Source organism: Aquarana catesbeiana, linkage group LG04 (genome assembly GCF_042186555.1).
Source record: "Aquarana catesbeiana isolate 2022-GZ linkage group LG04, ASM4218655v1, whole genome shotgun sequence".
Lineage (NCBI taxonomy): Eukaryota > Metazoa > Chordata > Amphibia > Anura > Ranidae > Aquarana > Aquarana catesbeiana.
The window spans coordinates 294,020,478-294,046,918 of NC_133327.1; the positions used below are offsets into that span (position 1 = coordinate 294,020,478).

The 26,441-nt window shown below is 42.0% G+C and overlaps 1 protein-coding gene across 11 annotated transcripts in view; it reads right to left on the reverse strand.

The window, feature by feature from the left end:
* Positions 1 to 26,441, reverse strand: part of DST (dystonin) — a 690,079-nt gene that overhangs the window by 480,764 nt on the left and 182,874 nt on the right. For 10 of the 11 annotated variants that reach the window (XM_073626702.1, XM_073626693.1, XM_073626691.1 and 7 more), the window contains one exon: positions 7,764 to 7,825. In XM_073626702.1, coding sequence (XP_073482803.1) covers positions 7,764 to 7,825 — 62 coding nt within the window. Of the gene's footprint in view, positions 1 to 7,763; positions 7,826 to 12,000; positions 12,086 to 26,441 lie in introns of those variants that run through there. The other variant, XM_073626697.1, reaches the window with a different exon arrangement.

The window sequence follows — 26,441 nt, forward strand, 5'->3', positions numbered from 1 at the left end:
GCCAGGTAGAATCAGCCAGGTATTACAGGTGTTACAGGGGGCCAAATTACACAGAACAAGCACTGTGCTGTATAACATGCTTTAAAGGAACAGAATCTGTGTTTTTTTTTTTTTTTTGGGGGGGGGGGGGGTAACAAATGCTTTAAGGATAAAGCTAAAGATGGCTGGACCTTAAAAATAGTGCACACAGACATGAAAAAACATGTGAATAGGGCTGAAACAACGAATCGATTAATCGACAACTATTATTTGTTTACATATCAGGAAATACAGTGCAGCACACATACAGCTCAGTACACCATCCATACATGTCAGTAAGTGCCTGAGAACTTGTGAATGTGAATGTGTGAGGAGCAATGCTCTATGGGACATGTAGTCCTGGGCAGGAAGTGAGTGGCTCTAAAGGCAGAAGTTTTTTACCTTGCTATAGGGGCACCCTATACTATAATTTGCAGTTTGAGATTGGGGCACTCTGAAGGCAGGAGTAGCCAGAAGCATCGGTGGAGGACCCCAGAAAAGAAGAATCAGGGCTGATCTGTGCAAAACCATTACACACAGCAGGTAAGTATAACATGTTTGTTTAAAAAAAAAATGACTTTAAAGACTGTGCAGGGAAGATCAGCATCTGAACCCATAGAAGATGGAGGCTGATAGACTGGAGGTAATAGAAGGCATTACAATTACATTTAAAGTAAACTTTTACGTGGGAGCAGGGCACATTACGTGGGAGCAGGGCACATTACGTGGGAGCAGGGCACATTACGTGGGAGAAGGGCACATTTTGTGGGAGAAGGGCACATTACGTGGGAGAAGGGCACATTACGTGGGAGAAGGGCACATTACGTGGGAGAAGGGCACATTATGTGGGAGAAGGGCACATTACGTGGGAGCAGGGCACATTACGTGGGAGAAGCCCTACATGTGGAGTTGTGTGCACTGGTGTGCATAACATTCAGTATGTGATTGCCAGAGAAGGAAGCACTAAGGTATGGCCAGAGATAGAGGATTTGCCATGGGAATTGTGAGGTTGATGTGTTTAGGTGTTTTAGTTTTATTTGTGTGTGGCTTTAGCTTTTTGCATTAACAGGTAAGGTTCTTTTAAACGTTACACGATTTGTTTAAAGTAAATCTGTGCTTTGACCATGCAGTGCAAAGCAATCAGGTTCACTTTATTGGTGACCAGCAGCTTGTACTTACCTTCCCTTCACTGCCCTCTGCTCTGGTAACTGAGAGTAAATGCAAGTAGCTCTGTGTAAGTTCCAAGCTGGGACACGTTTACTTCATCTCAATCATAAAGAAATACTTTGCCTGCCAAATGTCATGTTTTTAGTGGAACTCCATCCACACATACCTGCTCTATACAACGTCATAATGGGAAAAAGTCACCTCTTCTAAAGTGGCTCAAAGTGTATCTATGTTCAAAATGTAAAATCATTATATTCATTTCCACATTGTATTTCAAATATTTCTATCCTACGCCTCTTAATCTTAACAATATTGAAGTTGACATTTCCTCCCTTGAATTCTGTGATATGTAGACACTATACCCTTGTGAGTAGGCACTGCTGTGTCACACATTTCACATTTGCCTTCTGATCTACAGAGGTGCTGAGAGAAGGAGTTTTAGGAGGCGGAGTTAGCACAGGAATCACTGCTTGCAGGCAGCAAGGTACCATGGGATATGTAGTCCTTAGAAAGTGAAAGTAAACCGCAGGGGAGAAGCTGCAAAGCATGCTGGGAATCCCGGAAGTTGTGGAAAGACATAACCAGCAGACAGGCAGAACTCACAACATGAAAGGAGAGTTTACAAATAAGCTTATATTGGATTGTCAAATATAACTATTGTTTTGTATTGCTATTACAATGGTGATATTATAAAATGAAAGTGTATAGATTTTCTTTATTTGCTTAGCTTAATCCTGTTTATTGTGTAATTCATTCAATTTACCTGTCACATAATACAGCCAGTGCTGTATTTGCAGTACTGCGGCAACAATTGCTGCAGCTCCTTATGGTGAAGGCATCTTTTTGTTTGCCCACCCTTTCCTCTTCCCTTGTCCGTTCACAAAACAATGTTCTCCATAGATGTGAACAAAATACAAGGTGTTCTGTGAATCGACAAGAGCTGCAGATTTCATACATTGAAGGGACTCTGTCTTATTTATGCTCCTTCTTTGCCATTGTCTGTTCACAAAACAATGTTCTCCATAGATGTCTATAGTTGGAATTACACTTAAGGAAATCTGTCCCAGAGCTGGGCAATTCACACAGAGCAACCAATTTAAAAAAATGCATAATCCAATGAAGAGTTAAGATACAGGTAGCTAAATAACATATGCAAATTTAAACTTCCACCTCCCTAAAACCTCATACTAAGGCCACCTGCCAAAAAAAAAAAAGCATCAACAGGGGGCATGGGAGGAAAAAGTGTGGGGCTTGAAAAGTTCAAAGTGTACAGGAAAAGTTCAGACTTGCATATAAAATCTCAACTGTCTATCTCTCTAGATATATTCATCAATATGACATACTGTAAAGTTTTCACTAAAAATAACAATAAGGATGGTGGAAAGTGCTCAATTTGAATTGAGTTGCAACAGGTCTATTCATAATGCATAACTGCCTGCAGCAAAACTAATCTTTTAGAAAGCCTTGTGAAAATGCAATTGTGTAGCACTTGATGTTCCTAGATGATGTCATGGCTTGTCACTCCACATTCTCCACATTACTTTGTTTACATAGATACCGCAATACATTCATTTTATTTACATCTGTTACTCAGCAGCCTTGTCTTTTAACCTACACCTATTATCAATTAGTATATCCTGTATTGTATTATTAAAAATCAGGATTTCTAGATGTGTTTTAAATGGAAATATGTTCTCAGCTTCCTTATTCAGTAATAATTTCGAAAGTGTTAAATTATGGTGGGCTAATATATTGAAATAATGCTGCCACTGTACTACAGAGACCACAAGATGCCAAAACAAGTATGGCATTTAGGGGTTGATTTATAAAGATTTAACATAGCCACATGCCCAGTAAAAGTGTGTGTACATTTGTTCTGTGCAAATGGGGCAAAGATGAATGTTATCAGGCTATATCCAGTGCTGTTCTAGTGTAAATTATTGATTTTAAATGGAAGCTACTGCATTTCGCCACTAGATGGAGGTGAGTATCATAGGCATTTTCTATAATACTTACCGCCATCTAGTGGCTACATGCAGTATTTTCCATTTAACTAAAAAAAAAAAATCACTGCACTCAAAATTGCTGGAAAGAAAATAGCCACATCAGCAATGGATAATGAGGTCCAGTACTGCTGAGCAGTCTCTCACAAGCTGGTTGAGGTAGCAACTCCACTGGTAAGCTGGAATGCTGTTAGATGAAAGACGCCAACACTCCTGTGCCAGTCTGTTTTGGACTGCAGCACAAAATCACCGAGCAGTGCCAGCTGCACTTCTCAGACAAGTTGGTATAGTCTGTGTGACTTCAATGATGCTATAAAACTGTAAAGGGCTAACCACACAAGTGTCTAAGGGAAAAGCTCAAGTTGCTCTTAGCAGAAGGAGAGAGCTGGCTGCCACAGGGAACTTCAGAGAGCTATATTGTGTGCCATGACAACATGTTTTGGGGGTGTGTGCCCCTTTTTCAGGTCTTGAAATAGCCATATTAATGGCATGATATGCATTACCTACAATGCTAACATTAGATTATATAATTTGGTCATAGTACAGTTTCTCATTAAAGCACTGTGATTTAGAACTATCCTTTCTAAACTCCTCTGTGATGATAACTCAACACAGAATCACAGGATCTAGAAAGGTACTGGATAATAAAATAATAATATTCATTTTCTGGTGGTATGACCCCCTTAAGATGGCCTGCGCCCAATTCAGACAAGCCTTTTGAAAGTTTTGTTGGGAGATCTGACACGTGTCAGATTCAGGTAGTTCTTACATCTGCCACTTTAAGACTCTATGACTGTGACAGATTCAAAAAGAACTACCATGAGTTTGCAGATAAGCAAACTGGTGGTAATGAAGACCTATTCTGAGCAGGTATACAGTGAGACACCAGTGACACATTCCCAGTCCCATTCAGCTGAATGTAAACAAATGACACAACAGTTGAATGTAAATAAATGGGTGGGATGCTGAAGATGTCATTACACAAATATGGCTATGCCCAAAGTTAGACAATGACAGGAATCCACCGGAAACTCTTTATGAATTCGATGGACTGTTTCTACACATCCTCTTAAAGGAGATGATCTTTATAAAGAACCCTCTATTATAGGCTAAATTATCTCAAATAACCATTGATACATGCAAAAACATTATATTACCCATTACTCTTACTTGTATATATGCAATTTCCAACCAACCCCTTATGATTTGAAATAAATATAAATACTTATTTAGTTTCGACTGTTTTAAATACGGTATATTTTTTGTGGAAACATAAACCTGTTATTAAGAATGTGCTTTAGAAATCAAAACTTAGAACGTAAGACTGATATAAAGCAACAACACAATTAAATCAAATCATGTTAACCGTAATTGTGCTTTCTCAAATACATCCAGCAATGCAGCAACTCCAAATAACAGTGTAAAATAACTGTGGGTTTACAGGCTGTTATTTTAAAATGTTTCCAATTTCTCCATTACAGGACTAGTCCTAGCATGATTCTGCCTATTTTGAAGTATTTGCTGAGAGCCAGTTTGGCAGTGGTAACCATGTGTTGGTAGGCATTGACAATAAACATGAAGAGAGCAGGCTAATGACAGCACGATCTGAGTCATTTCCCTGTTCATAATGCTGTACTATTCCTTGGGGTGGGCCATCTACTTCATGCAGTGAATTCCACTCAGTCTAGCCAGTGATCTATCTAAAAAGACATTATGGGGGAGATTTACTAAAACTGGTGCGCACAGAATGGTGCAGCCATGCATAGTAACAAATCAGATTCTAACTTCAGCTTGTTCAAACTGATATTAAAAGATTCAGCTTTAAAAAAAAAAATAATAATAATAATAACAAACATGTTATACTTTCCTGCTCTGTGTAAGGCCCCTTTCACACTGCTCGGATCCGCCTGTCCGTTTTTCAGGCGAATCCGAGCGGGCCATCCATTGACTCCTATGGGGAGACGGATGTCAGCGGAAATGTGTCCACTGACACCCGTTTGCCATCCGATCCGCTAAAAACATACGTATGGTCATACGTTCGCTATCTGTCTTGGCAGATCGGATGAGATCTGATGAAAACAGATATGCTATCTGTTTTCGTCAGATCTCCCCGTAGGAATCAGCTCTGACAGGCCCCTCCCCGCTCAGTGAACAGAGACGGACCTGTCATCCGCCTCCTTAGCGGAGATCAACAGAGCGATCTCCTGCTGAGCTGGCAGGCTCCGCTAAACAAATCTGCCTCCTGTGAATGAGGCCTAATGGTTTTGCAGAAAGCAGCCTTGACCCTCTTCTTCTTAGGTCCCCTGCCAGTGCTCCTGGCTCCTCCCCCTTGACCAGTGCCCCCTAGAGCAAGCCACTTGCTATGGGGGCACTGGTGCGTGCTCGCTCCAGAGCCCTGCTTTATGCATCCAGAAGACACATAGAGCAGTGGCTTGGTCCCTCCCCCACTCTCCGCTCCCGCTGCTGTCTCAGCCAATGAGGAGAAGGAGTCTGGGGAAAGCTGAGGCTCTCATGCACATCACTGGACCGAGATGGGACTCAGGTGAGTATTGGGGGGGGGGGGGGACAGCACACAGGTTTTTTATCTTTATGCATAGAATGCATGAAGGTAAAAACCTTCAAACTTTACAACAACTTTAAAGGATATTTTCACTTTCACAAAAAATAAAAATAAATGCACATTTCTTTGCAGGTAAAAAATGTGCATTTATTTTATTTTTTGCTGCAGGAGCCTGTAAAGCATTGCACCAACGATAAGCAGGACGCTGGTGGCATTCAGGTCTCCTGCAGATCTGTCAGTATATCGGCTTGCTTGTACCTCATAGGTGGAAGCCGATACATGCTGACAGGAAGAGAGAATGAACTACCACTGCCCTTCAGTGAAATCTACAAGCTGACAGCCACAAAGGCTGCTGCACCTTGTCGTTTTCCACTCACAGAGGACTGTGAACGAACGACGCGGCCGGGCAGGCCAAATTGTGACAGCTAGCAGGGAGGGGGAAGATCCCCACTAGCTGTCAGTTTGGGGAGCAAGGGGGTGTGGGGGCTGGTCCGTTCGTACCATGAAAAACCCTGAAAATGGGTGTAACATGTAATGAACGGTGAACTTATCCTTTAAAGTGATTGTAAAGTATAATTCTTTTTCTATTAAAATAACAAACATGATATACTTACCTGCAGTGGTTTTGCACAGGGCAGCCCAGATCCTCCCTCTTGTCGAGTGCCCCCACAGAAAGCAGCTTGCTATGGGGGCACCCGAGCCGAGCTGCAGCTCCATGTATCCATTCACACACGGAGCTGCGATTCGTCCCCACCCTTTCTCTCTCCTGATTGGCTAAATGTGTTTGCTTGACAGCAGCAGGAGCCAATGGCACCGCTGCTGTGTCTCAGCTAATCAGGAAGGGCTAAGGGGGCTGCTGCTGAGGGTATTAGGGGGGCTGAGGGGGGGCTGCTGCACAAAGAAGGCTTTTTATCTTAATGCATAGAATGCATAGAATGCATTAAGATAAAAAAAAAACCTTCTGCCTTTACCACTTTAACTACCTCAATACAGGGCACTTTCACCCCCTTCCTGCCCAGGCCATTTTTCAACTTTCAGCGCTGTCGCATTCTGAACAACAATTGCACTGTCATGCAACACTGTACCAAAAATAGGTTTTAATCATTTTCTTCATACAAACAGAGCATTCTTTTGGTGGTATTTAATCACTGCTGGGTTTTTTATTTTTTACAAAAAAAAAGACCGAAAAATTTGAAAGAAAAAAAAGTTTTTCTTAGTTTCTGTCAGTAAATTTTGTAAACAAGTAATTTTTCTCCTTCACTGATGTGCGCTGAGGAGGCGGCACTGATAGGCTGAACTGATGGGCACTGATGAGGTGGCACTTATGGACACTAATAAGGAGGCACTATTATGCCGCACTGATAGGCGGCTCTGATGGGCACTGATAGGCAGCAAGGATAGGCGGCTCTGTTGGGCACTAATGGGCGGCACTGATAGGCACTAATGGGCGGCACTGATGGGCAGCACTTATGGGAATTGATGGGCAGCACTGATGAGCAGGCACTGATGGGCACTAAAAGGCAGCACTGACTGGCACCAGCAATGGGCACTGATTTGTGTCACTGATAGGCACTCATTGGTGGCACTCATGGACATTGATTGGTGGCACTCATGGGCATTGATTGGTGGAACTTCTAGGGCTTTACTGTAATCAGGGCACTGATGATCAGTGCAATAATAAGAGGTCTTCAGTATTGGTTTAGACCTTACATTCCCTGGTTCCCTAATACTGTATAAGGGTACTGCTGGTAAACCCCAGGTTTTATCATTTTCTGGTTATGAAGACTCTCTTTCAGACATAATAGATGTCCAGATCTGATCCTGTTTTGAAATACTGGAAGATTCTTGTCAGGGACATTTCTCTTTACTTTGCCCTGTAGCTGACTAATGCAAATATATATATATATATATATATATATATATATATATATATATATATATATGAATGGCATATATATATATATATGAATGACAGAAGCCAATCATTCAATATATCACAATGTGTGATTACTCACCTTCATTAGGTGCTGGTTAATCCATTTGGTAAATGTCTTCTTTTGCACTTTGTCTCTTTCATCTAATAATAAAAAAACAAAAGAAAAAACGGGGTTAAGACAATCTAGAACACTGCATAAAATGTTCCAACAACAGATACACAAAATACAGAGGGGTTGATTTACTAAAGGCAAATAGACTGTGCACTTTGCAAAGTGCAGTTGCTCCAGAGCTTAGTAAATGAAGGGAAGCTCTGCTGACTTTCATTATCCAATCATGTGCAAGCAAAAATGCTGTTTTTTTTTCCTTTTACGTGATTGGGTGTTCTTTGCAAAGTGGAGCTTTGCCTAATTTACTAAGCTCTGGAGCAACTGCTATTTGCCTTTAGTAAATCAACCCCATTATCTCATATCAAGATGTATTTTATACAGGAAGCAGTTAAAGTGGAAGTTAACTTCCATCACTGACTTTTACCTATAGGTAAGCCTATAATAAGGCTTACCTATAGGTAGTGTAAGTATCTCCTAAACGTGCACCGTATAGAAGATATTTAGTGTACACGCAGCCAGTGATATCACTCACGCATGCACTCTGAAAGCTTCCATGCGCATGCGCAGGAGTGATGTCATCGCGGCTCCGGCCAGTCACAGAGCCAGAGTCCACGAACCTGGTAGCAAGATGGGTGAAGATGGAAGCAGCCTCCAGGTCTGACATCTCGGCACGGGAGGGCTTTGTTTTAAGGTAAGTTTATCATAATGTGCTAGTAGGTGATGCATACTAGCACATTATGGCTTTATCTTGCAGGGTAAAAAAAAAAAAAAGTCCAGTGGTTTACAACTGCTTTAAGGGCAGTTAATAGACTCTGTAGTACAGAATCTCAACTTGACCAACACATTAACATCACACAATAGACTTTGTCAAAACTGGTCAAAAAAGAAAAAGAAAAGAAAAGTGTTATTACTGGACATTCTGCTAGTGTAAGACTGTGGCTGTGATTTTCTATTGTCAAATAAATTACACATCTATACAGTAGTAGTTGTTTTGTATGGTAAAAAGCTAGCTATGCAAATTCATATATAAATACTATCCTTTATAAATCACACCTGTACTTTTCCCAAAAGATTTGCTCGATAGCTTACCCGCTCAGCTACTGATAAGTTGCAATGTGCCATCCCCACCCCACTGTCCCATTCACCTGCCACAACTCTGTGAAACACCTAGTACCTATTGGTATGGCAGAACATTTGACTTTTTACCCTTCTTCCCACCAAGCAGAGCCGGGTGTCCAAGAGGTCAACCTCTGGGGCCAAGTGGCAGAGACAGATTAAGGTAGAATGGGGCACAAGATTGCAGCTTTGGCCACTGTATTGCTTTGACAGTGAAAAAGATTCTAATGGGTACAGAGAAGACACCAACTGTCTACAAGAGCACCTTTCCATGTGATATAACAAGCGGGGTGCACACAGCTTTGACCAATAGCGCTATCCTCCTGGTTTACTGTAAGCATGAAGGTTTTAGCTGCCCCTGGACTTCCACCATCCCTAGTCTACTGTCTAGTTTGCCTTGTGGATGATCCGGCACTTTCAAGCACGGTCACATGGAGGCTGGGGGAGGATCCTTAGCCAGAAAAGTAAGTTCTGACCCCAACTAACTTAGAACATACACAATGGGGCAGGAGTAGGTATTGTTAGTGAAATTAATAGAATGGGCAAAAGTAAAAAAATATGCTGTTTCCATTGCTTAAGGGAATGGGCCTACCTCACTAAGTTAAAACAATTCTAAAGGTTCCATTTTTTTTCTAAATAAAACACACATCAGCCCAAAACCTCCTCTTCTGGAGTCCCCTACTGGTGCTCCTGGCTCCTCCTCCCTTCCGAACGCCCCCATGCCAAGACGCTTGCTACAGGGGCACTCATGTGGGGCTTGCTCCCAAGCTGGTCTATGTGGGACACACACAGCATGTCTCGGCCACACAAAACCACACCTCCCCCAGCTCCGTCTTCACAGGATTTGACTGATAGCAGCAATGGCTTCTGCCTCCATGTCCAGCGAGGAGAGAGCTGGTGCTCTCGGACACAGGGCTGGATCGAGATGGGGCTCAGGTAAGTATTGGGGGGGGCTGCATGAAGTTAAACAGCCTTAAGCCTTCAGAACCACTTTAATGCAGAGAATGCATTGAGATTAAAAAAACAAAAAAAAACTTAAGCCTTTACAACCACTAAGTTTAATCTATCTATCTATCTATCTATCTATCTATCTATCTATCTATCTATCTTATATTAAAAGATGTCTTCAGCACAACCCAAAAACTAATTAGGCTTATGGCATAAATTACTATTACCAGATAAATAAAGCACACAAACACCATGGGCCCTAAATATAGTTTAAGTGAAATCATTTATTTCCCTTAACAAGTATATTCTGTTGTAAAGCTCCAAAACACATACAGTTTAAAGTTTAAATGCCAAACTGTTATATGAGTGTAGAAGACATGTTTCCCAGTGTGAGTTATTACGAGTCAAAGCTGCTCTTCTCTTTCTGATTTTCTACTCAATTATGTTTTCCCCAGTTACTTTGCTATACAGTTATCATAATGGGGTCATCTTCACAACAATTTATTTCATCAAGACAAGAAAGATTAGTTACTGGAATAGTGCAACAGTATATCAAAAGTGAAGTGAGCAATCCAGGTAAGGAAGAGTGGAAACAGCTGTGACATAAAGCCCTGTGTATGATGCCTTGAGCTATGTGAAAGCACCATTCCAGGTTAGTAAATAGTGAGGCTTAGTGAGTGTTAATGAGTATGTAAATGCCCTGGAGAAGGTAGCCACATCAGGAGAGCAGAGCATGGCACATACTGACCCATACAGCACATCAGTAGGAGAGCAGAGCATGGCACATACTGACCCATACAGCACATCAGTAGGAGAGCAGAACATGGCACATACTGACCCATACAGCACATCAGTAGGAGAGCAGAGCATGGCACATACTGACCCATACAGCACATCAGTAGGAGAGCAGAGCATGGCACATACTGACCCATACAGCACATCAGTAGGAGAGCAGAGCATGGCACATACTGACCCATACAGCACATCAGTAGGAGAGCAGAGCATGGCACATACTGACCCATACAGCACATCAGTAGGAGAGCAGAACATGGCACATACTGACCCATACAGCACATCAGAAGGAGAGCAGAACATGGCACATACTGACCCATACAGCACATCAGTAGGAGAGCAGAGCATGGCACATACTGACCCATACAGCACATCAGTAGGAGAGCAGAGCATGGCACATACTGACCCATACAGCACATCAGTAGGAGAGCAGAGCATGGCACATACTGACCCATACAGCACATCAGTAGGAGAGCAGAGCATGGCACATACTGACCCATACAGCACATCAGTAGGAGAGCAGAACATGGCACATACTGACCCATACAGCACATCAGTAGGAGAGCAGAACATGGCACATACTGACCCATACAGCACATCAGTAGGAGAGCAGAACATGGCACATACTGACCCATACAGCACATCAGTAGGAGAGCAGAGCATGGCACATACTGACCCATACAGCACATCAGTAGGAGAGCAGAACATGGCACATACTGACCCATACAGCACATCAGTAGGAGAGCAGAACATGGCACATACTGACCCATACAGCACATCAATAGGAGAGCAGAACATGGCACATACTGACCCATACAGCACATCAATAGGAGAGCAGAACATGGCACATACTGACCCATACAGCACATCAGTAGGAGAGCAGAACATGGCACATACTGACCCATACAGCACATCAATAGGAGAGCAGAGCATGGCACATACTGACCCATACAGCACATCAGTAGGAGAGCAGAGCATGGCACATACTGACCCATACAGCACATCAGTAGGAGAGCAGAACATGGCACATACTGACCCATACAGCACATCAGTAGGAGAGCAGAACATGGCACATACTGACCCATACAGCACATCAGAAGGAGAGCAGAACATGGCACATACTGACCCATACAGCACATCAGTAGGAGAGCAGAACATGGCACATACTGACCCATACAGCACATCAGAAGGAGAGCAGAACATGGCACATACTGACCCATACAGCACATCAGTAGGAGAGCAGAACATGGCACATACTGACCCATACAGCACATCAGAAGGAGAGCAGAACATGGCACATACTGACCCATACAGCACATCAGTAGGAGAGCAGAACATGGCACATACTGACCCATACAGCACATCAGAGACACCAGCACTGCATTCAGATCCTGCTCACTGCTGTACAGATGCCACATCATTCTTCCAGCACCTCTTCATGTCAAATTAAAGGAGATTTGGTTTTTTTTGCAGTGCAGGAAGGAAAATCCACTGACGAGAGATGAGAAGCTCCGCCTGACCCAGCAGCAACTCCCATTTAAAAAAGCCACACAAGGCAAAGCTGTAGTTTCTGAATGACACAAATAACTACTGTAATGTAAACTGTAGCACACTGTCTACAACAGCTATAGAGTACATGGAGAGGTCAGGTAGGTCAAAACAACATTTTCACCAAGAGCTATTTTATTAAAACCATTCATTCCCAAACTGCAATGTTTGTAAATGTCATGATATTATTATACAAATAACTGTAAAAGTCCCTGAACAGAGGTAACAGGTAACTGACCATAATGGTATAGGACAGCTCAGGACATTCTAGAACTTGTAGTTCCTCCACACTTATCTGCTTTCCCTAAATGAGTGAGTATTGGTGTGGTGGTGAGGCTTTTGTTACTGCATTAAGGCATACATTTTTATTATGCATTTATAACAACATAGACATTAAGGCTCCTTTCACACTTGCACAACTTGTCCTGCGACTTGGGACTGCAAAGTCGCATGACAAGTCATTCCCCATCATTTCCAATGACAACCATTCATATTAGTATGACTTCAAGTCATGGCAACTTCAAAGTAGTCCCTGCACTGCTTTGGTCTGACTTTGATGCGAGTTACACAGAAATTCCCTGAAATTGCGGCAAAAACTGTGTCAAAATCGCAGCCAAATTGAGCGACTTTGAAGTGTTAAAAATGCCCCCCCCCCCCCACACCTATTCTGAGTAATCATTGTATGAAAGATATATACTTACCTATTCTCACTCCGGTTCAGGAGAGAGCGCTCCAACAATGGCTAGTAATGGCGGGGAGCCGTGACTTCATTCATTGGCTCCTATGGCCCATTTGTTGTCAGTGCTCCCTCTTCTCCCCTGCAGCTGTTGTTAATAGTTGACATAAGGGAGTTGAATCACGTGACAGGACCAGGGCAGCCTCCAAATAGGTATATATATCTATCTATATATATATATAGATATAGATATACATAGATATCTATATCTGTATCTATATATATATATAGATACAGATATAGATATCTATATCTTTATCTAGATAGATAGATAGATAGATAGATAGATAGATAGATAGATAGATAGATAGATAGATAAATAGATCTTCCTTACACAGGTAAGTCTGCTTAGGGGGGGGGGGGGGGGGGCATTTTTACGATTAGTTGGGTGAAGCCTAGAATTCTCCCCTTAAAGACACAAGACAACTATGGTACAGTTTAAAGAACACTTTAGTCATACATTCAGTAAGATCTTGTTCACACATTTGGAGGATAGCTGGAAAAAACATGCAATACCCCCAACCCAAAGTTAACATGGCCAGTGAATATTTTGTATACATTGCTGTGTTTTCTCAGTGCTGCATCGTTTCTACTGCATGTTGCAGATGGTAGTCAGTACTGCTTGCCAACAGCACCCTTTTCAAATTCAATGGGAATGCAGTACAACCACATCACAACCTTGTGGCACAGTCCAGTAGGACTTCAATGTAAAATCCCCCTTGGGGATAAAAAAAAAAGTGGGCATTCAGAAGGCTGCATATCATCTCCCGCTATCAACTGCCTCTAATCCGCCTTTGAACAGAAATCCACTGAAATTGCTTTAAGAAGTGTCTACAACTCTCCTGGATAAGTGAACGAGGTCTAAGGCCATGAAGCAAAAAACAACTCATCTACAATTCTATAAATAGGGTATTTTACCTAAAAATCTAAAGAAAAAAAAGGCACAATCCAAGAAATAGACAAAGTTAATGTTTATTTTTTTTCAGTTTTATTTTAGTTTTAGACCGAGTTATGCCCCGTACACACGATCAGATTTTCCGACAACAAATGTTGGATGTGAGCTTGTCGGAAAGTCCGACCGTGTGTATGCTCCATCGAACATTTGCTGTCTGACTTTCCACCAACAAATGTTTGATAGCAAGCTCTCAAATTTTCTGCCAACAAAAAATTTTCCGGTTGTTGTCGGAATTTCCAATCGTGTGTACACAAGTCTGTTGCACAAAAGTTCACGCATGCTCAGAATCAAGCAGAAGGAGCCGCACTGGCTATTGAACTTCCATTTTCTCAGCTCATCGTACGTCTTGCGCGTCACCATGTTCTCAAGTTCGTAATTGTTGGCCAACATTTGTGTGACCGTGTGTATGCAAGACAAATTGGAGCCAACACCCTTCAAACAAAAATCCTCGGTTTTGTTGGCGGAAAGTCCGATCGTGTAAAAGCTGTGTGTCTGGTTTTCTTTGTATCCATGTCCCCACCAGAGAAGATTTGCATCATTTCCTGTCCTGACAGGAAGTGAGTGACGTGTTTATCTCCCCAATAGAGACACAGGCAATTGTAAAAACTGACAGGATCTCTAACCCTTCCCTGCCTAACCCAAAATAAAATAGAATGTTTTTTTTTTCTGGAGTTGAGCTTTAAGAACTCATTACTATCAGTGTAAAAACAATTGATAGCTGAGCCTCTCTTTTAAGATTCATATTGGTTGAACCATAAAGGGGAACTCCAAAATGTTTTATTTTCTAGAAGACCATTTGAGTAATCCAATTGGTCCCCCATCTTGCTGCATTTACTTGAGATCCATACAGCCCAATTAATGAGTAGTCTAATACACGATTGCCTGCTCAAGATTACTACATTTTGCACATTCTTCTTCCTTAAAGTGTATATAAACTTTGACAATGAACTTCCCCCTATTTGCTCCCATTTGGTCTGCTAAATTTATAATTGGAAGACTTTTATTATATCTGTTTATCAAGTGCAAAAAAAAAGTAGCTTTTTATCCAGCCAGATCTCTAGTAAACTCACACGTTTCTGTACTTTCCGCCTCTTGACTGTTATTGGTTAGCATTGATCCCTGTTATCTCCTTGGACTACAAAACACCTCCCCCAGTTATGGAGAAGAGAGGGAAGTGTTATTTAATCTGTACACACTTCTTTGTCCTAATGTGACACTGCTCAGTATGGTTGTCACCCTAGGACAGGGATCTTCAAACTATGGCCCTCCAGTTGTTCAGGAACTACAATTCCCATCATGCCTAGTCATGTCTGTGAATGTCAGAGTTTTACAATGCCTCATGGGACGTGTAGTTCTGCAACAGCTGGAGGGCCGTAGTATTAGGATCCTTGCCCTAGGACCTAAGTGTGTTAATGGCAGGATTGCAAGCTCAAAGTAAAGAAAAAAAAACGAATGCAGCCACCAAGGACTGGTAGGTAACTTGCAGTACAATCAATTTTTGTTCTTAGGTTTAGAGACACATTCAATTTGTCTCAACACTTGTTTTTAGTAGAAAACAGGAAAAAGAAATCATGAATACATTTTGTACAAAAAACCCACAAGAAAATATAAATATGATTTTGCTGTTCAGACTACAGAACTGACAAAGATCCTAGGTCAAATGTATTTGCAGTGTATCTTTAAGAAGTGGTGTTAATTTTCAACCAATAGTTAAACAACAGTTTGTTTTCAGAAACAGATAGCGCCCTGCAGTATTTACCAGCCTTGAGATACCACCAGATCATCAGAGGAATACACAGCCTGCCACCCTGGAAAGAGCTTTTCATGTGCAGGTAACATATTCTGAATTCATATATTATTATTACAAAAAGCCTGTGCTTGTGTGTATTTTCTGTGGAAAATGTTAAATATCTGAATGATTTACTAACGTTTTTTCTGCAAAACTACAGCTAACATTGGTTGTTTAGCGAATAAGCGTACTTAGAGTACCAAATAATATCCAAAGTGTATCTAAACCCATGAAGAAAAATTGAGAGTATTGCAGCTCACAGTCCTTAGATCTGCTGGCTACATTCATAGTTTTTTTCACTTTTTTCCTCCTTTATTTCAGCCTGGAAATGCTACCACTGTACTGAACAGCGTTGTTACCCTAGGACAGGAAGCGTCACCCTCCCTCTCTTCTTCAGAACAGGGGGAGATGTTTTGTAGTCTATGGAGATGGCAGGGAACAATGCTACCTGATAACAGTTCAGAGGCACAAAGCACAAGAAATGATCAGCTCACAAGATTTCTAGTTGGATGAACAACTATTCGGTTTCATTTTTTTGCATTTGTTGAACAGACATAATAAAATGCTTTCAATGGTATATTTTACAGAGCATAAGGAAGTACATAAGATAGACTGTTAGTTTACACACACTTTAAGCTGGTTGTGTATGTCAGATGACAGTTAAATATGCAGGCATGACCCAGGCACTGAAAGACAACTATGAAGTCAGATTGCATGTGCCATGTACACAATTATGTATATGTATAATTATGTATATAATATATATATAAGCCTATGTGCAATTCTGGAGTCCCCCGTCGGCGCTCTCTGCCGTTCCTCTTCTCTGGGTGCCCCCTCAGCAAGCTGTGTGCTGGTGGAGCACAAGTCTGGGCGCACTCCTGAGCCGGGTTGTGTGTGGCCATAGATATACACAGTACAGCTTGGTCACATCATCCCGCAACCCGCGCCCTCCTTACAGCATGTGACTGGCAGCAGCAGGAGCCAATGGCTTCAGCTGGGCACAGTGCTGGATCTATAGAAGACTCAGGTAAGTGTTTAGGGAGGGGGGGTGAGAGGAACAGCTAGTAGAAGGTTTTTTTAACTTAATGCAAACAATGCATTAAAGTGCAACTTTAAGCAAAAGAAAAAAACACTTGACAAACAAGCAGATTTTTTAATGCAGTTGGAACGTACTATGGGGTTGATTTACTAAAGGCGAATAGACTGTGCACTTTGCAAAGTGCAGTTCCACTCTGCAAGAGAAATTGCTCCAGAGCTTTGTAAATGAGAAAAAGCTCTGCTGACTTCCATCATCCAATCATGTGAAAGCAAAAGTCCAGTTTTTTTTATTTTCCTTGCACATGATTGGGTACTTTTTGCAGAATGAAGCTTTACCTCATTTATTAAGCTCTGGAGCAACTGCATTTGCAGAGCGCAACTGCACTTTGCAAAGTGCACAGTCCATTTGTCTTTAGTAAATCAACCCCACAGTCTCTCCTGTATTTAAGTTCCCTACCTGATGCAGGCGCAGCTCAGTGTATACATTTTGGCAATGCCAAGATGTATAAACTTCTGTGCATGTGCGGGAGTGATGTAATCTTGGCCAGGCCAATGAAAATGGCTGAAGATTCACAATTGTTTTAAAGCCCATTTAAAGCCTATAAATTTCTCTAAAACAACCAAAAAAAATCAGCAAAAGGGATATTACTTACCTTCAGTGAGATGTGTCCCTTTCGCCAAAATCTTCCTCCTTAACCCCTCCTGCCATAATCTTCCAGTGTGGAGGGGGTTAATAGAACTATGGGGCTGTATCAGGTACTCATCAAAGATTGAGCAGCTTTGTCGCCCACCTGCTCCATTCATAGAGGCCGTTACTACAGCATCCATGAATGAAACAGGATCTATGAATGGAGGACAGGTGGATGATTAAAAGACCTGCTCCCTCCATTCAGAGACCGTGTTTAATTCACGGAAGATATAGTATGATTCTATGAATGCAGCAATGATCAGACTTGTCCTGACACGCCTTTGCTGCACAGCCATTCGCTGGCAATCTCTGTGTGCTCTCCTCCAATGATCAGACTTGTCCTGACACGCCTTTGCTGCACAGCCATTCGCTGGCAATCTCAGTGTGCTCTCCTCCAATGATCAGACTTGTCCTGACACGCCTCTGCTGCACAGCCATTCGCTGGCAATCTCAGTGTGCTCTCCTCCAATGATCAGACTTGTCCTGACACGCCTCCGCTGCACAGCCATTCACTGGCAATCTCAGTGTGCTCTCCTCCAATGATCAGACTTGTCCTGACACGCCTTTGCTGCACAGCCATTCGCTGGCAATCTCAGTGTGCTCTCCTCCAATGATCAGACTTGTCCTGACACGCCTCTGCTGCACAGCCATTCGCTGGCAATCTCAGTGTGCTCTCCTCCAATGATCAGACTTGTCCTGACACGCCTTTGCTGCACAGCCATTCGCTGGCAATCTCAGTGTGCTCTCCTCCAATGATCAGACTTGTCCTGACACGCCTCTGCTGCACAGCCATTCGCTGGCAATCTCAGTGTGCTGCTGCTTGTCCTACTCCCCTAGCTCTTATGCAGCTGAGAACAGAGGGAATGTGAGCATAAAAAAGGGGTAAAAAAGGTATTTATGTTTTTTTTTAATCTATACAAAAAATGTTTTGCCTTACATTTCTATTTTAAACTGAATGGGTTGTTTTACAAGGTGATCGTTTACAATCATTTTAATGTTCATTTTCGACCACAGTGACTGGGTGAATTTCAATCCCCGTGTACCCAGCTTTAGGCTTCTCATAATGACCACATCAGATGTGTTGGGCAATATAAGTTCACTAACAAAGTCCTTGAGAGCCAATGACATTCTCTCCAGCATGTACCAAAATCTAAAATATCAGTTTTAGGTGGACTGATTCTTTACTGTATACTGATTTCTAGTAATGCCAGCTGGTCTGAAAAGGAAGTAACTTTCCAGTGATGTCTGAAGAACAATAACATTTGTATTGCTTGTATTTAGCAGAGCATGGTGACCCTCCCAATTCACTAACACTATGATTTATTGCTATTAAACATGCACACACATTGTCACTGTCACTTTTCATGTGTAAAAAACATTGGATTCATTTAATACTACACATGACACACCCGCATTAGGAGCTGAGGCTTTAGAAAGTATTTAACATTCACCAGCATTGTCAGTGTTGCATCTGGATACAAACAGAGTATTGTGTGGCATATTGAAAGTCTCTGTGTGGTGTAAGCAAACACACTTGGTGCCAGAAACCAACACAAAAGGGCAGAGAATGGAGGAATGTGCAAGTGGCAAAATGGAATAGTGTTTATCCAGCATCCAAATTCAGTTAGTAGAAGTTTGTATATTTGACACTCTCTTTTAGGATGGAGCTTTTCATTACATTATGCATGGCAGACAATCTATACAACACAAAACTCCTGTCACAAGCATAAATGACATACAGGAGGAATTAATATAACAAGAAAATAATTAGGGACATCCTGTGTTTGAAAATCATTTCTTAAGTAACAATAACTGGAAAATCAGGTAAAGCCACCTCGCAGCACACCCTACTACAACGATCTGCAGATACTTGACTGTGCAATCGCTCTTGCTGGAGGAATAAGGCTGGAAGGCAGGAGCAGGGGAGTGCCTTGCCATACTAGGCAACTAGGTTGTGTGTTTCTATTGATGCACACAGTGTGGTGATCCACCCATCCTACCTGTGTGGAGCTCTCTGTAATCTGCTATAGTAGATAACAGTACATGGACTCAAATAAAGGTAAATTAGAGTAGACTTTCCATCTATAGTACAATTGTAGTGTTTACTGGGGAGCAATAGTAATTCACTAAGTGGCGTCCTTTGTTGTGCTGAACTGATTAAAACTGATCTCCAGGTTTCCCGTCACTTTAAATAGTTTGTATGGACCAAGCTGGTCCAAATGAACGATTTCCTTCACTTGCTGCAGTGTCTAAGCACTGTATGTACTGCAAGTAACATCAGCTACATACACTACACAGTGCTGGGTTCTGGCTGTGAGACAGACTTCCCATCTCACACACAGAACAATATTGAGTCAGTCTGAGCGACGCTCAGCCATTTGTAGGCAGCTTTGTATTCTGTGAAAGCTTCCTCTGATTGGCTGTGTTGGAAAGTGTGACATCATCAGCCCACCCCTCCTACTCAGCCAATCATAGGCAGCTTTGTATTCATTCACAGAATACAAATCTGCCTTTGAATGGCTGAGTGCTGCTCAGACCAACTCTGCATTGTTCCAGGTATGACACGGGGGTCCCTATCTCACAGCCTGAACCGAGCACTATGTACAGTATGCAGCAGGAGCTACATGCTGTACACACATGAAGGAAATAGTTTTTTTGGACCAACTTGGTGACAGGAAACATGGAAATCAGCTGTAAAACAGATTTAAATGACACTGATTAATGCCTGAATTTACCCTGGTATCAGCCTCTTGCAATCCCTCTACAGAAGAGCTCAGACTGGGACAAATTTAATTGCAGCAAAGTTAATTGTTTTACAGAGGAGTCTATGGTGGCAGTGCTATGTAAATTTCAGAACTGGATGAAAATAAATACAAATCCTTTGGCAGGTAAAACAGGGACCATATATGTGTTTTCCTGGATTTAAAGGAAAACTGTTCCACATAAAAAAAAAACACTTGGACATGCATCAGATCACTTATTAAAGCAATGTATTTTGTAAGTTCTGCTAATGTCCAGATAATAGTACAAAATGTGCTGTGGATGCGGACATGTACCGAGAGTCTACGCAGAGAGTAGTATTCAAAGCTCCAACAACTGCAACTTTTATGCATCATTTTTAGAAGTGTTACAATTTAATATAAACTCTGCTAAAACCATTTCATTTCCTCTACAGATTGTTTAGAAAATAGACCAAAAAAAAAAAAGATATGCAGTGTTCTGGTCTGTGATTGTGCTTCAAATGTAAAAGATTCAGGTTAAGCTGCATATAACAGACATCAGTCTGCATGCACAATTCATCCACGGAACAAACTTTTTTTTTTTATCAGAAATTATTACATTGACATTCATGCCTGAATCACACAAAAATGTATATCTATACTTAGCAGTCCCAACAGTAGGTGACATGTCGGAGAAATGATACCTTCTGCTATATAAATATATATATCAGGGTGGATAGAAATCTGATTGTTTTTTTAATTGAAATCGGATTTGTTTTATTTAAATCGCTTTTTTGGATTTTTCTAAAATGTATTTTAATAAAATACTTTTGGAGTAAAAATCTATCTAAAGATAGTTTTCTATTTAAGATACATTAATAATTTAGTTTATTCAGCATGAAATGGAGCTTAGTTATGGAGCTGAATATTCTACAATATTTACATTTGTGGTAAACTCATTCAATGAATCTAAGCTCTGCAAGCTGGGATAACATACAATGCATTGATGCATTCACACAATTTCACAGTAACCATGCGATAAAACAAAGTTCAAAAATATTCCTTTATCCCATTGTTTTGCAAATGTATGTACTGTACACTACAAACTGTATGATTGAATTGGTTCTGATATCGCTGTTTTACTAACATGAAAGCTTATTGTTCTAAATAGGACATTTTCATTTTGTTTGCAAATATTAAAGATTTTAACCACTTCCGTTATCCTGACTGGGCGTCATATGACGTCCAGCAGGATAACATGCTGCCGCACGCCCACGGGGGCGCACATCGCGGCGATCGGTGGAGCGGTGTGTCAGAATGACACACCGCTCCACCGATCTTGGTAAAGAGCCTCCGGCGGAGGCTCTTTACCATGTGATTAGCCGTTTCCAATCACGGCTGATCACAATGTCAATAGGAAGAGCCTTTGATCGGCTTTTCCTCACTCGCGTCTCTCAGACGCAAGTAGAGGAGAGCCGATCAGCGGCTCTCCTGACAGGGGGGGTCTGTGCTGATTGTTTATCAGCGCAGCTCCCCCTCAGATCACCACACCGGACCACCAGGGATCGCCACTAGGACCACCAGGGAAATGGCAACACATGGATGGCCAGGTATGTACCCCATTGCCATCCACATGTGCCCAATCTGTGCCAATCAGTGCCCACAAATGGGCACTGATTGGCACCATTATGTTTCAGTTCTGCCCAGCAATGCCACCAATCAGTTTATTCAGTGCCACCAATCAGTGTCATCACTGCCACCAGTCAGTGCCCTTTGGTGCCACCTGTCAGTGCCCATCAGTGCCCACCCATAAGTACCCATCAATGCCACCTACGAGCGCCCATCAGTGCCGCCTATGAGTGCCCATCGGTGCCACCTATGAGTGCCCATCAGTGCCGCATACTAGTGTCACTTATCAGTGCCCATCAGTGCCACCTATCAGTGCCGCCTATCAGTGCCCATCATCAGTGCCCGTCAGTGCCACCTCATTGGTGCCACCTCATCGGTGCCCATCAGTGCCCGTCAGTGCAGCCATATCAGTGCCCGTCATTGAAGATAAAATGTACTTATTTATAAAAAATTTTAACAGAAACAAAGAAAAACTTGTTTTTTTTCAAAATTTTCGGTCTTTTTTTATTTGTTGCGCAAAAAATAAAAACCGCAGAGGTGATCAAATACCACCAAAATAAAGCTCTATTTGTGGGAACAAAATGATAAAAAATTTGTTTGTGTACAGTGTTGTATGACCGCACAATTGTCATTCAAATTGCAACAGCGCTGAAAGCTGAAAATTGGCCTGGGCGGGAAGGTGTCTATGTGCCTGGTATTGAAAAATAAGAATAAGTGCTTACATTTAAAGAGCATTTGTCATTTCAGATCCATCATGGAAGCGCCTGTTAATGGGCATCCACTCACCTGCTGCCGCCATGTCCCTCACCTTGTTGTGTCGCTGCCGCATCACCAGCCATCCCATTAAAGTGACTAGGACTGAGGGTTAGGCTTCATGTACACGGGATGTTTTTACAACCTCTCCTGAACGATTTAACTTCACAGATAGTAACCCACGTTTAAAATGTCCGTTTTGCCGCGCTTACATGCTGTGTTTAGCTGTGTTTTGCCACGTTTGCGTTTAGAAGCATTTTTTCAAAAGAACCAAAAATGAAAAACGACTGTGACGAAAACGCGGCTAAGTGCGAGTTACCGCATTTAGAAGCTGAAATGCCTCTAAACTCAGCTTCTGAACCCATTTTTTTGAATTCCAAAAAAAGCCTCTAAACTCCACTGCTTAGAAACGACTATAAACGATCCTGTGTACATGTACTGATAAGATAACATAGAGGAGAGTTCAGGAGCAGTTGAAAAAAATGCCCAACTGATCCTAAACATTCGTTTACCAGCAAAAGTCTACATGAGGCCTATGGGTCGGTTCACACTGAGGCAGCACGACTTACAGCGCGACTGCCTCAGGCGACCCAGGACACGACTCAGCAGCGACTTGCAAAACGACTTCTGTATAGAAGTCAATGCAAGCCGCCCCAAAGTCGTACAGGAACCTTTTTCTAAGTTGGAGCGACTTGCGTCGCTCCGATTAGAATGGTTCCATTGCACAGAATGGGACGCTACTTGTCAGGCGACTAGGTCGCCTGACAAGTCGCCCCTGTGTGAACCGGTGCTAAGTCAACAGCGGGTCAGAGGAGTAGCCGCTGCGGGACAGAGATGACAGTTGTTCTTTAAAAACTATGATTTAAATCAAGTTGATTTAAATCAAGCCTTTTTACTAGTGATTTAAATCATGATTTAAATCGAGTTGATTTAAATCAAATCCACCCTGATATATATAAATATATATAGATATATATCTCTATATAGATATATTTATCTATATATAGATATATATCTATATATAGATATATAGATCTAGATAGATAGATAGATAGATAGATAGATAGATAGATAGATAGATAGATAGATAGAAATCCAAACTCAACAAGTAGCTTTTATCACAGAAATAATCATCACGGGTGCCTGCTAAATTCAACAAGAATCCATAGATGAGCCTTTCATGTATGTAGGTACTAAAATTGAAACAAAATATAGTATTTTAGTGTTTATTAGCATTTTTACGTGTTATCGTTTTTTAGCGATTTTTTTTTTTAATGGATCAAAAACGTCCAAAAACGCTGGTGAGCCATATAAAAAAACTCCTCTCAGAACCCACTAGTTTTGGGTTCTTTTAAAAGCCAAAAAACACCCCAGCCAAAAACTGCTGATAACAGCCTTTGTGTGCATGGACACATAGGATAACATGATGGGGAGTTTATTGAAAAAACGTCTGAAGCCAAAAACAACTGCTGTAAAAACGTCCAAAAACGTCCAGTGTGCATGAGGCCTTAGGCCTCTTTCACACGGACGATCCGTAAAAGGGAAGGACGAAAAACGGACATACATTCATCCCTATGGAGCGTCGGATGTCAGCGGTGACATGTCCGCTGACATCCGACCCGCTCCGATCCGAAAAGTGTCATCATCAGATCCCCCCATAGGGGAGAGCGGCGCTCTGACAGGTCCGCCGCTGCACAGCGTGCAGCGATGGACCTGTCATCTTCCTGCTCAGCGGGGATCGGCGGAGCGATCCCCGCTGAGCAAGCGGGTGTTCACGGGGCAGATCATGACTGATCTGCGCCGTGTGAAAGAGCCCTTAAGGTTAACAGCAGGGTCTTCTACAGAGAAGATTTGTGCCACTCACCCGCCTCTTTTTGCCTCCTATGCCATTCAAAGTGGCATAGCTCAAGGCAGCAGAGGAGATCCTGTCATTTGATTGATCCTCCTCCATTCACAGAATGCAATGCATCGTGGGAGTGTACAGGCATACCCCACTTTTAAGTACACAATGGAGTTTATTTACTAAAGCTGGAAAGTGCAAAATCAGGCTCACTTCTGCATAGAAACCAGTGACCTTCCAGGTTTTATTACCAAAGTTTCATTGAACAAGCTGGGGTTTCATTGAACAAGCTTGGTTTCTATGCAGAAGTGAGCCTGATTTTACACTTTCCAGTACACTTTATTTATTTAGAACTTAAAGGAATAGGTGAGCTTCCAGTCACAGGAGCTGTCAGTCTCCTTTTTTAATTATAATAATGACATATGTCGGTAAGAAGTTGCAAACTCAATGGTCATAGATGGCAAGGATGGGAATGAGCCTCAAAAGTCACACCTTCTAAAGCCGGCCATAGATAGTTCGAATCTTGTCCAGTTCACCAAGGCTTGGCCGAGATTCAAACCATGTATAGGCAGGCTGAATGTACCCAAGTTGATCGACTGATTAACTTGGGTACAACCAGCCTGTCGGATTTTACATGCGATTATGACTAACAACAATTATAGCCACTAGTAGAGCTACACCATTCTGGATAAAATGAGATTCACAATCTTTTTGCTTAGAATTAAGATCATGATTCTCTCACAATTCTTGCAGCGTAACATCATCTTTCACATTATACAAAAAAACTGGGCTAACTTTACTGTTTAGTTTTTTATATTCATTGAAGTGTATTTTTTCCCAAAAAAATAGGTTTGAAAGACCGCTGCGCAAATACAGTGCGACATAAAATATTGCAATGAACACCATTCTATTCTCTAGGGTCTCTACTAAAATATATATATGTAGTGTTCCAGAGGGAGTGGAAGTCCGCACTGCACGTATGAAGGTTTTTCACAGTGCTTTATAAGTATTATATGCTAGCATAGTAAAATGGACATTTTACAGCATGTTACAGCAACGTATGGAGATGAAGCCAGCAGAAGAGAATGAGTACCTTTGTACGCTTGTGTGAGAGCAGCCATCTGATATGCCCCCTGGTTGGGTCACACCTATCAGCAAACTTCACACTGCCTGCTAACTTCCGCACTGCACAATTATGATTTAGAAAAGACCTTCATTAAAACCGTTGAGAACTACAAAGCAATAAACACTTTGGTCAGCATTAAAGTGTTTGTTAAGTCTACTATTTTATTCACTGCCAGCCCCTCTATTAGAGGCTGGCATACCACACTATGTAAGTCCTTAGTAAAAACGAACATTCTAAATACCACCTTAGAGCTGTCTTCAGGCCAGTCACATGACTCACAGCCGCTTTACAGCTCCGATACGTTGCTTCTGCGTAAGGGGCCGTGATCTCCCTCTGACATCAGGTAGGGAGATCACGTGACCTCCCACAGAAGCAATGTATCAGAACTGTAAAGCGGCCACGAGTCATGTGACTGGCCTGAAGACAGCTCTAAAGAGGTATTTAGAACCTTCATTTTTACAAAGGACTTGCATAATGCGGTTTGCCAGCCTCTAATAGGGGGGCTGGCAGTGACCAATGTAGGTTTTTTATTTTTAATAGTAGCGGCGGGCAGGGCGGAGACAGACACAGAGAGAGCGCTGACAGGCAGGAAGGAGGGGAGTGAGGAGGAGAGAGGATGGCAGAGAAGACAGCTACATATGACGGAGGGACGTACTCTGACCACGGTGGTCAGGGCTGAGCAGTCCTGGTTATCGTGGTCAGTATAGAAAGGGTATACAGGAAGTGGCAGGTTTAGGGAGGTTTTTTTTTTACAGTTTAGAGGGGGGGAGATTACACAGCACAAGCACTATTCAGTGTAATCTGAGGGACCAAAATCTGAATGATTTTTTTTTGGGTTAACAAACACTTTAAGTAACACAGCATATAGAGTGAAGTGTTTAGGATTGGTAACGTACAACATAGTGTATAAAGTGCAGGTGTCAGAAGTATACATAACATATAGAATGCAAACATATTCTGCTGTTGTCAC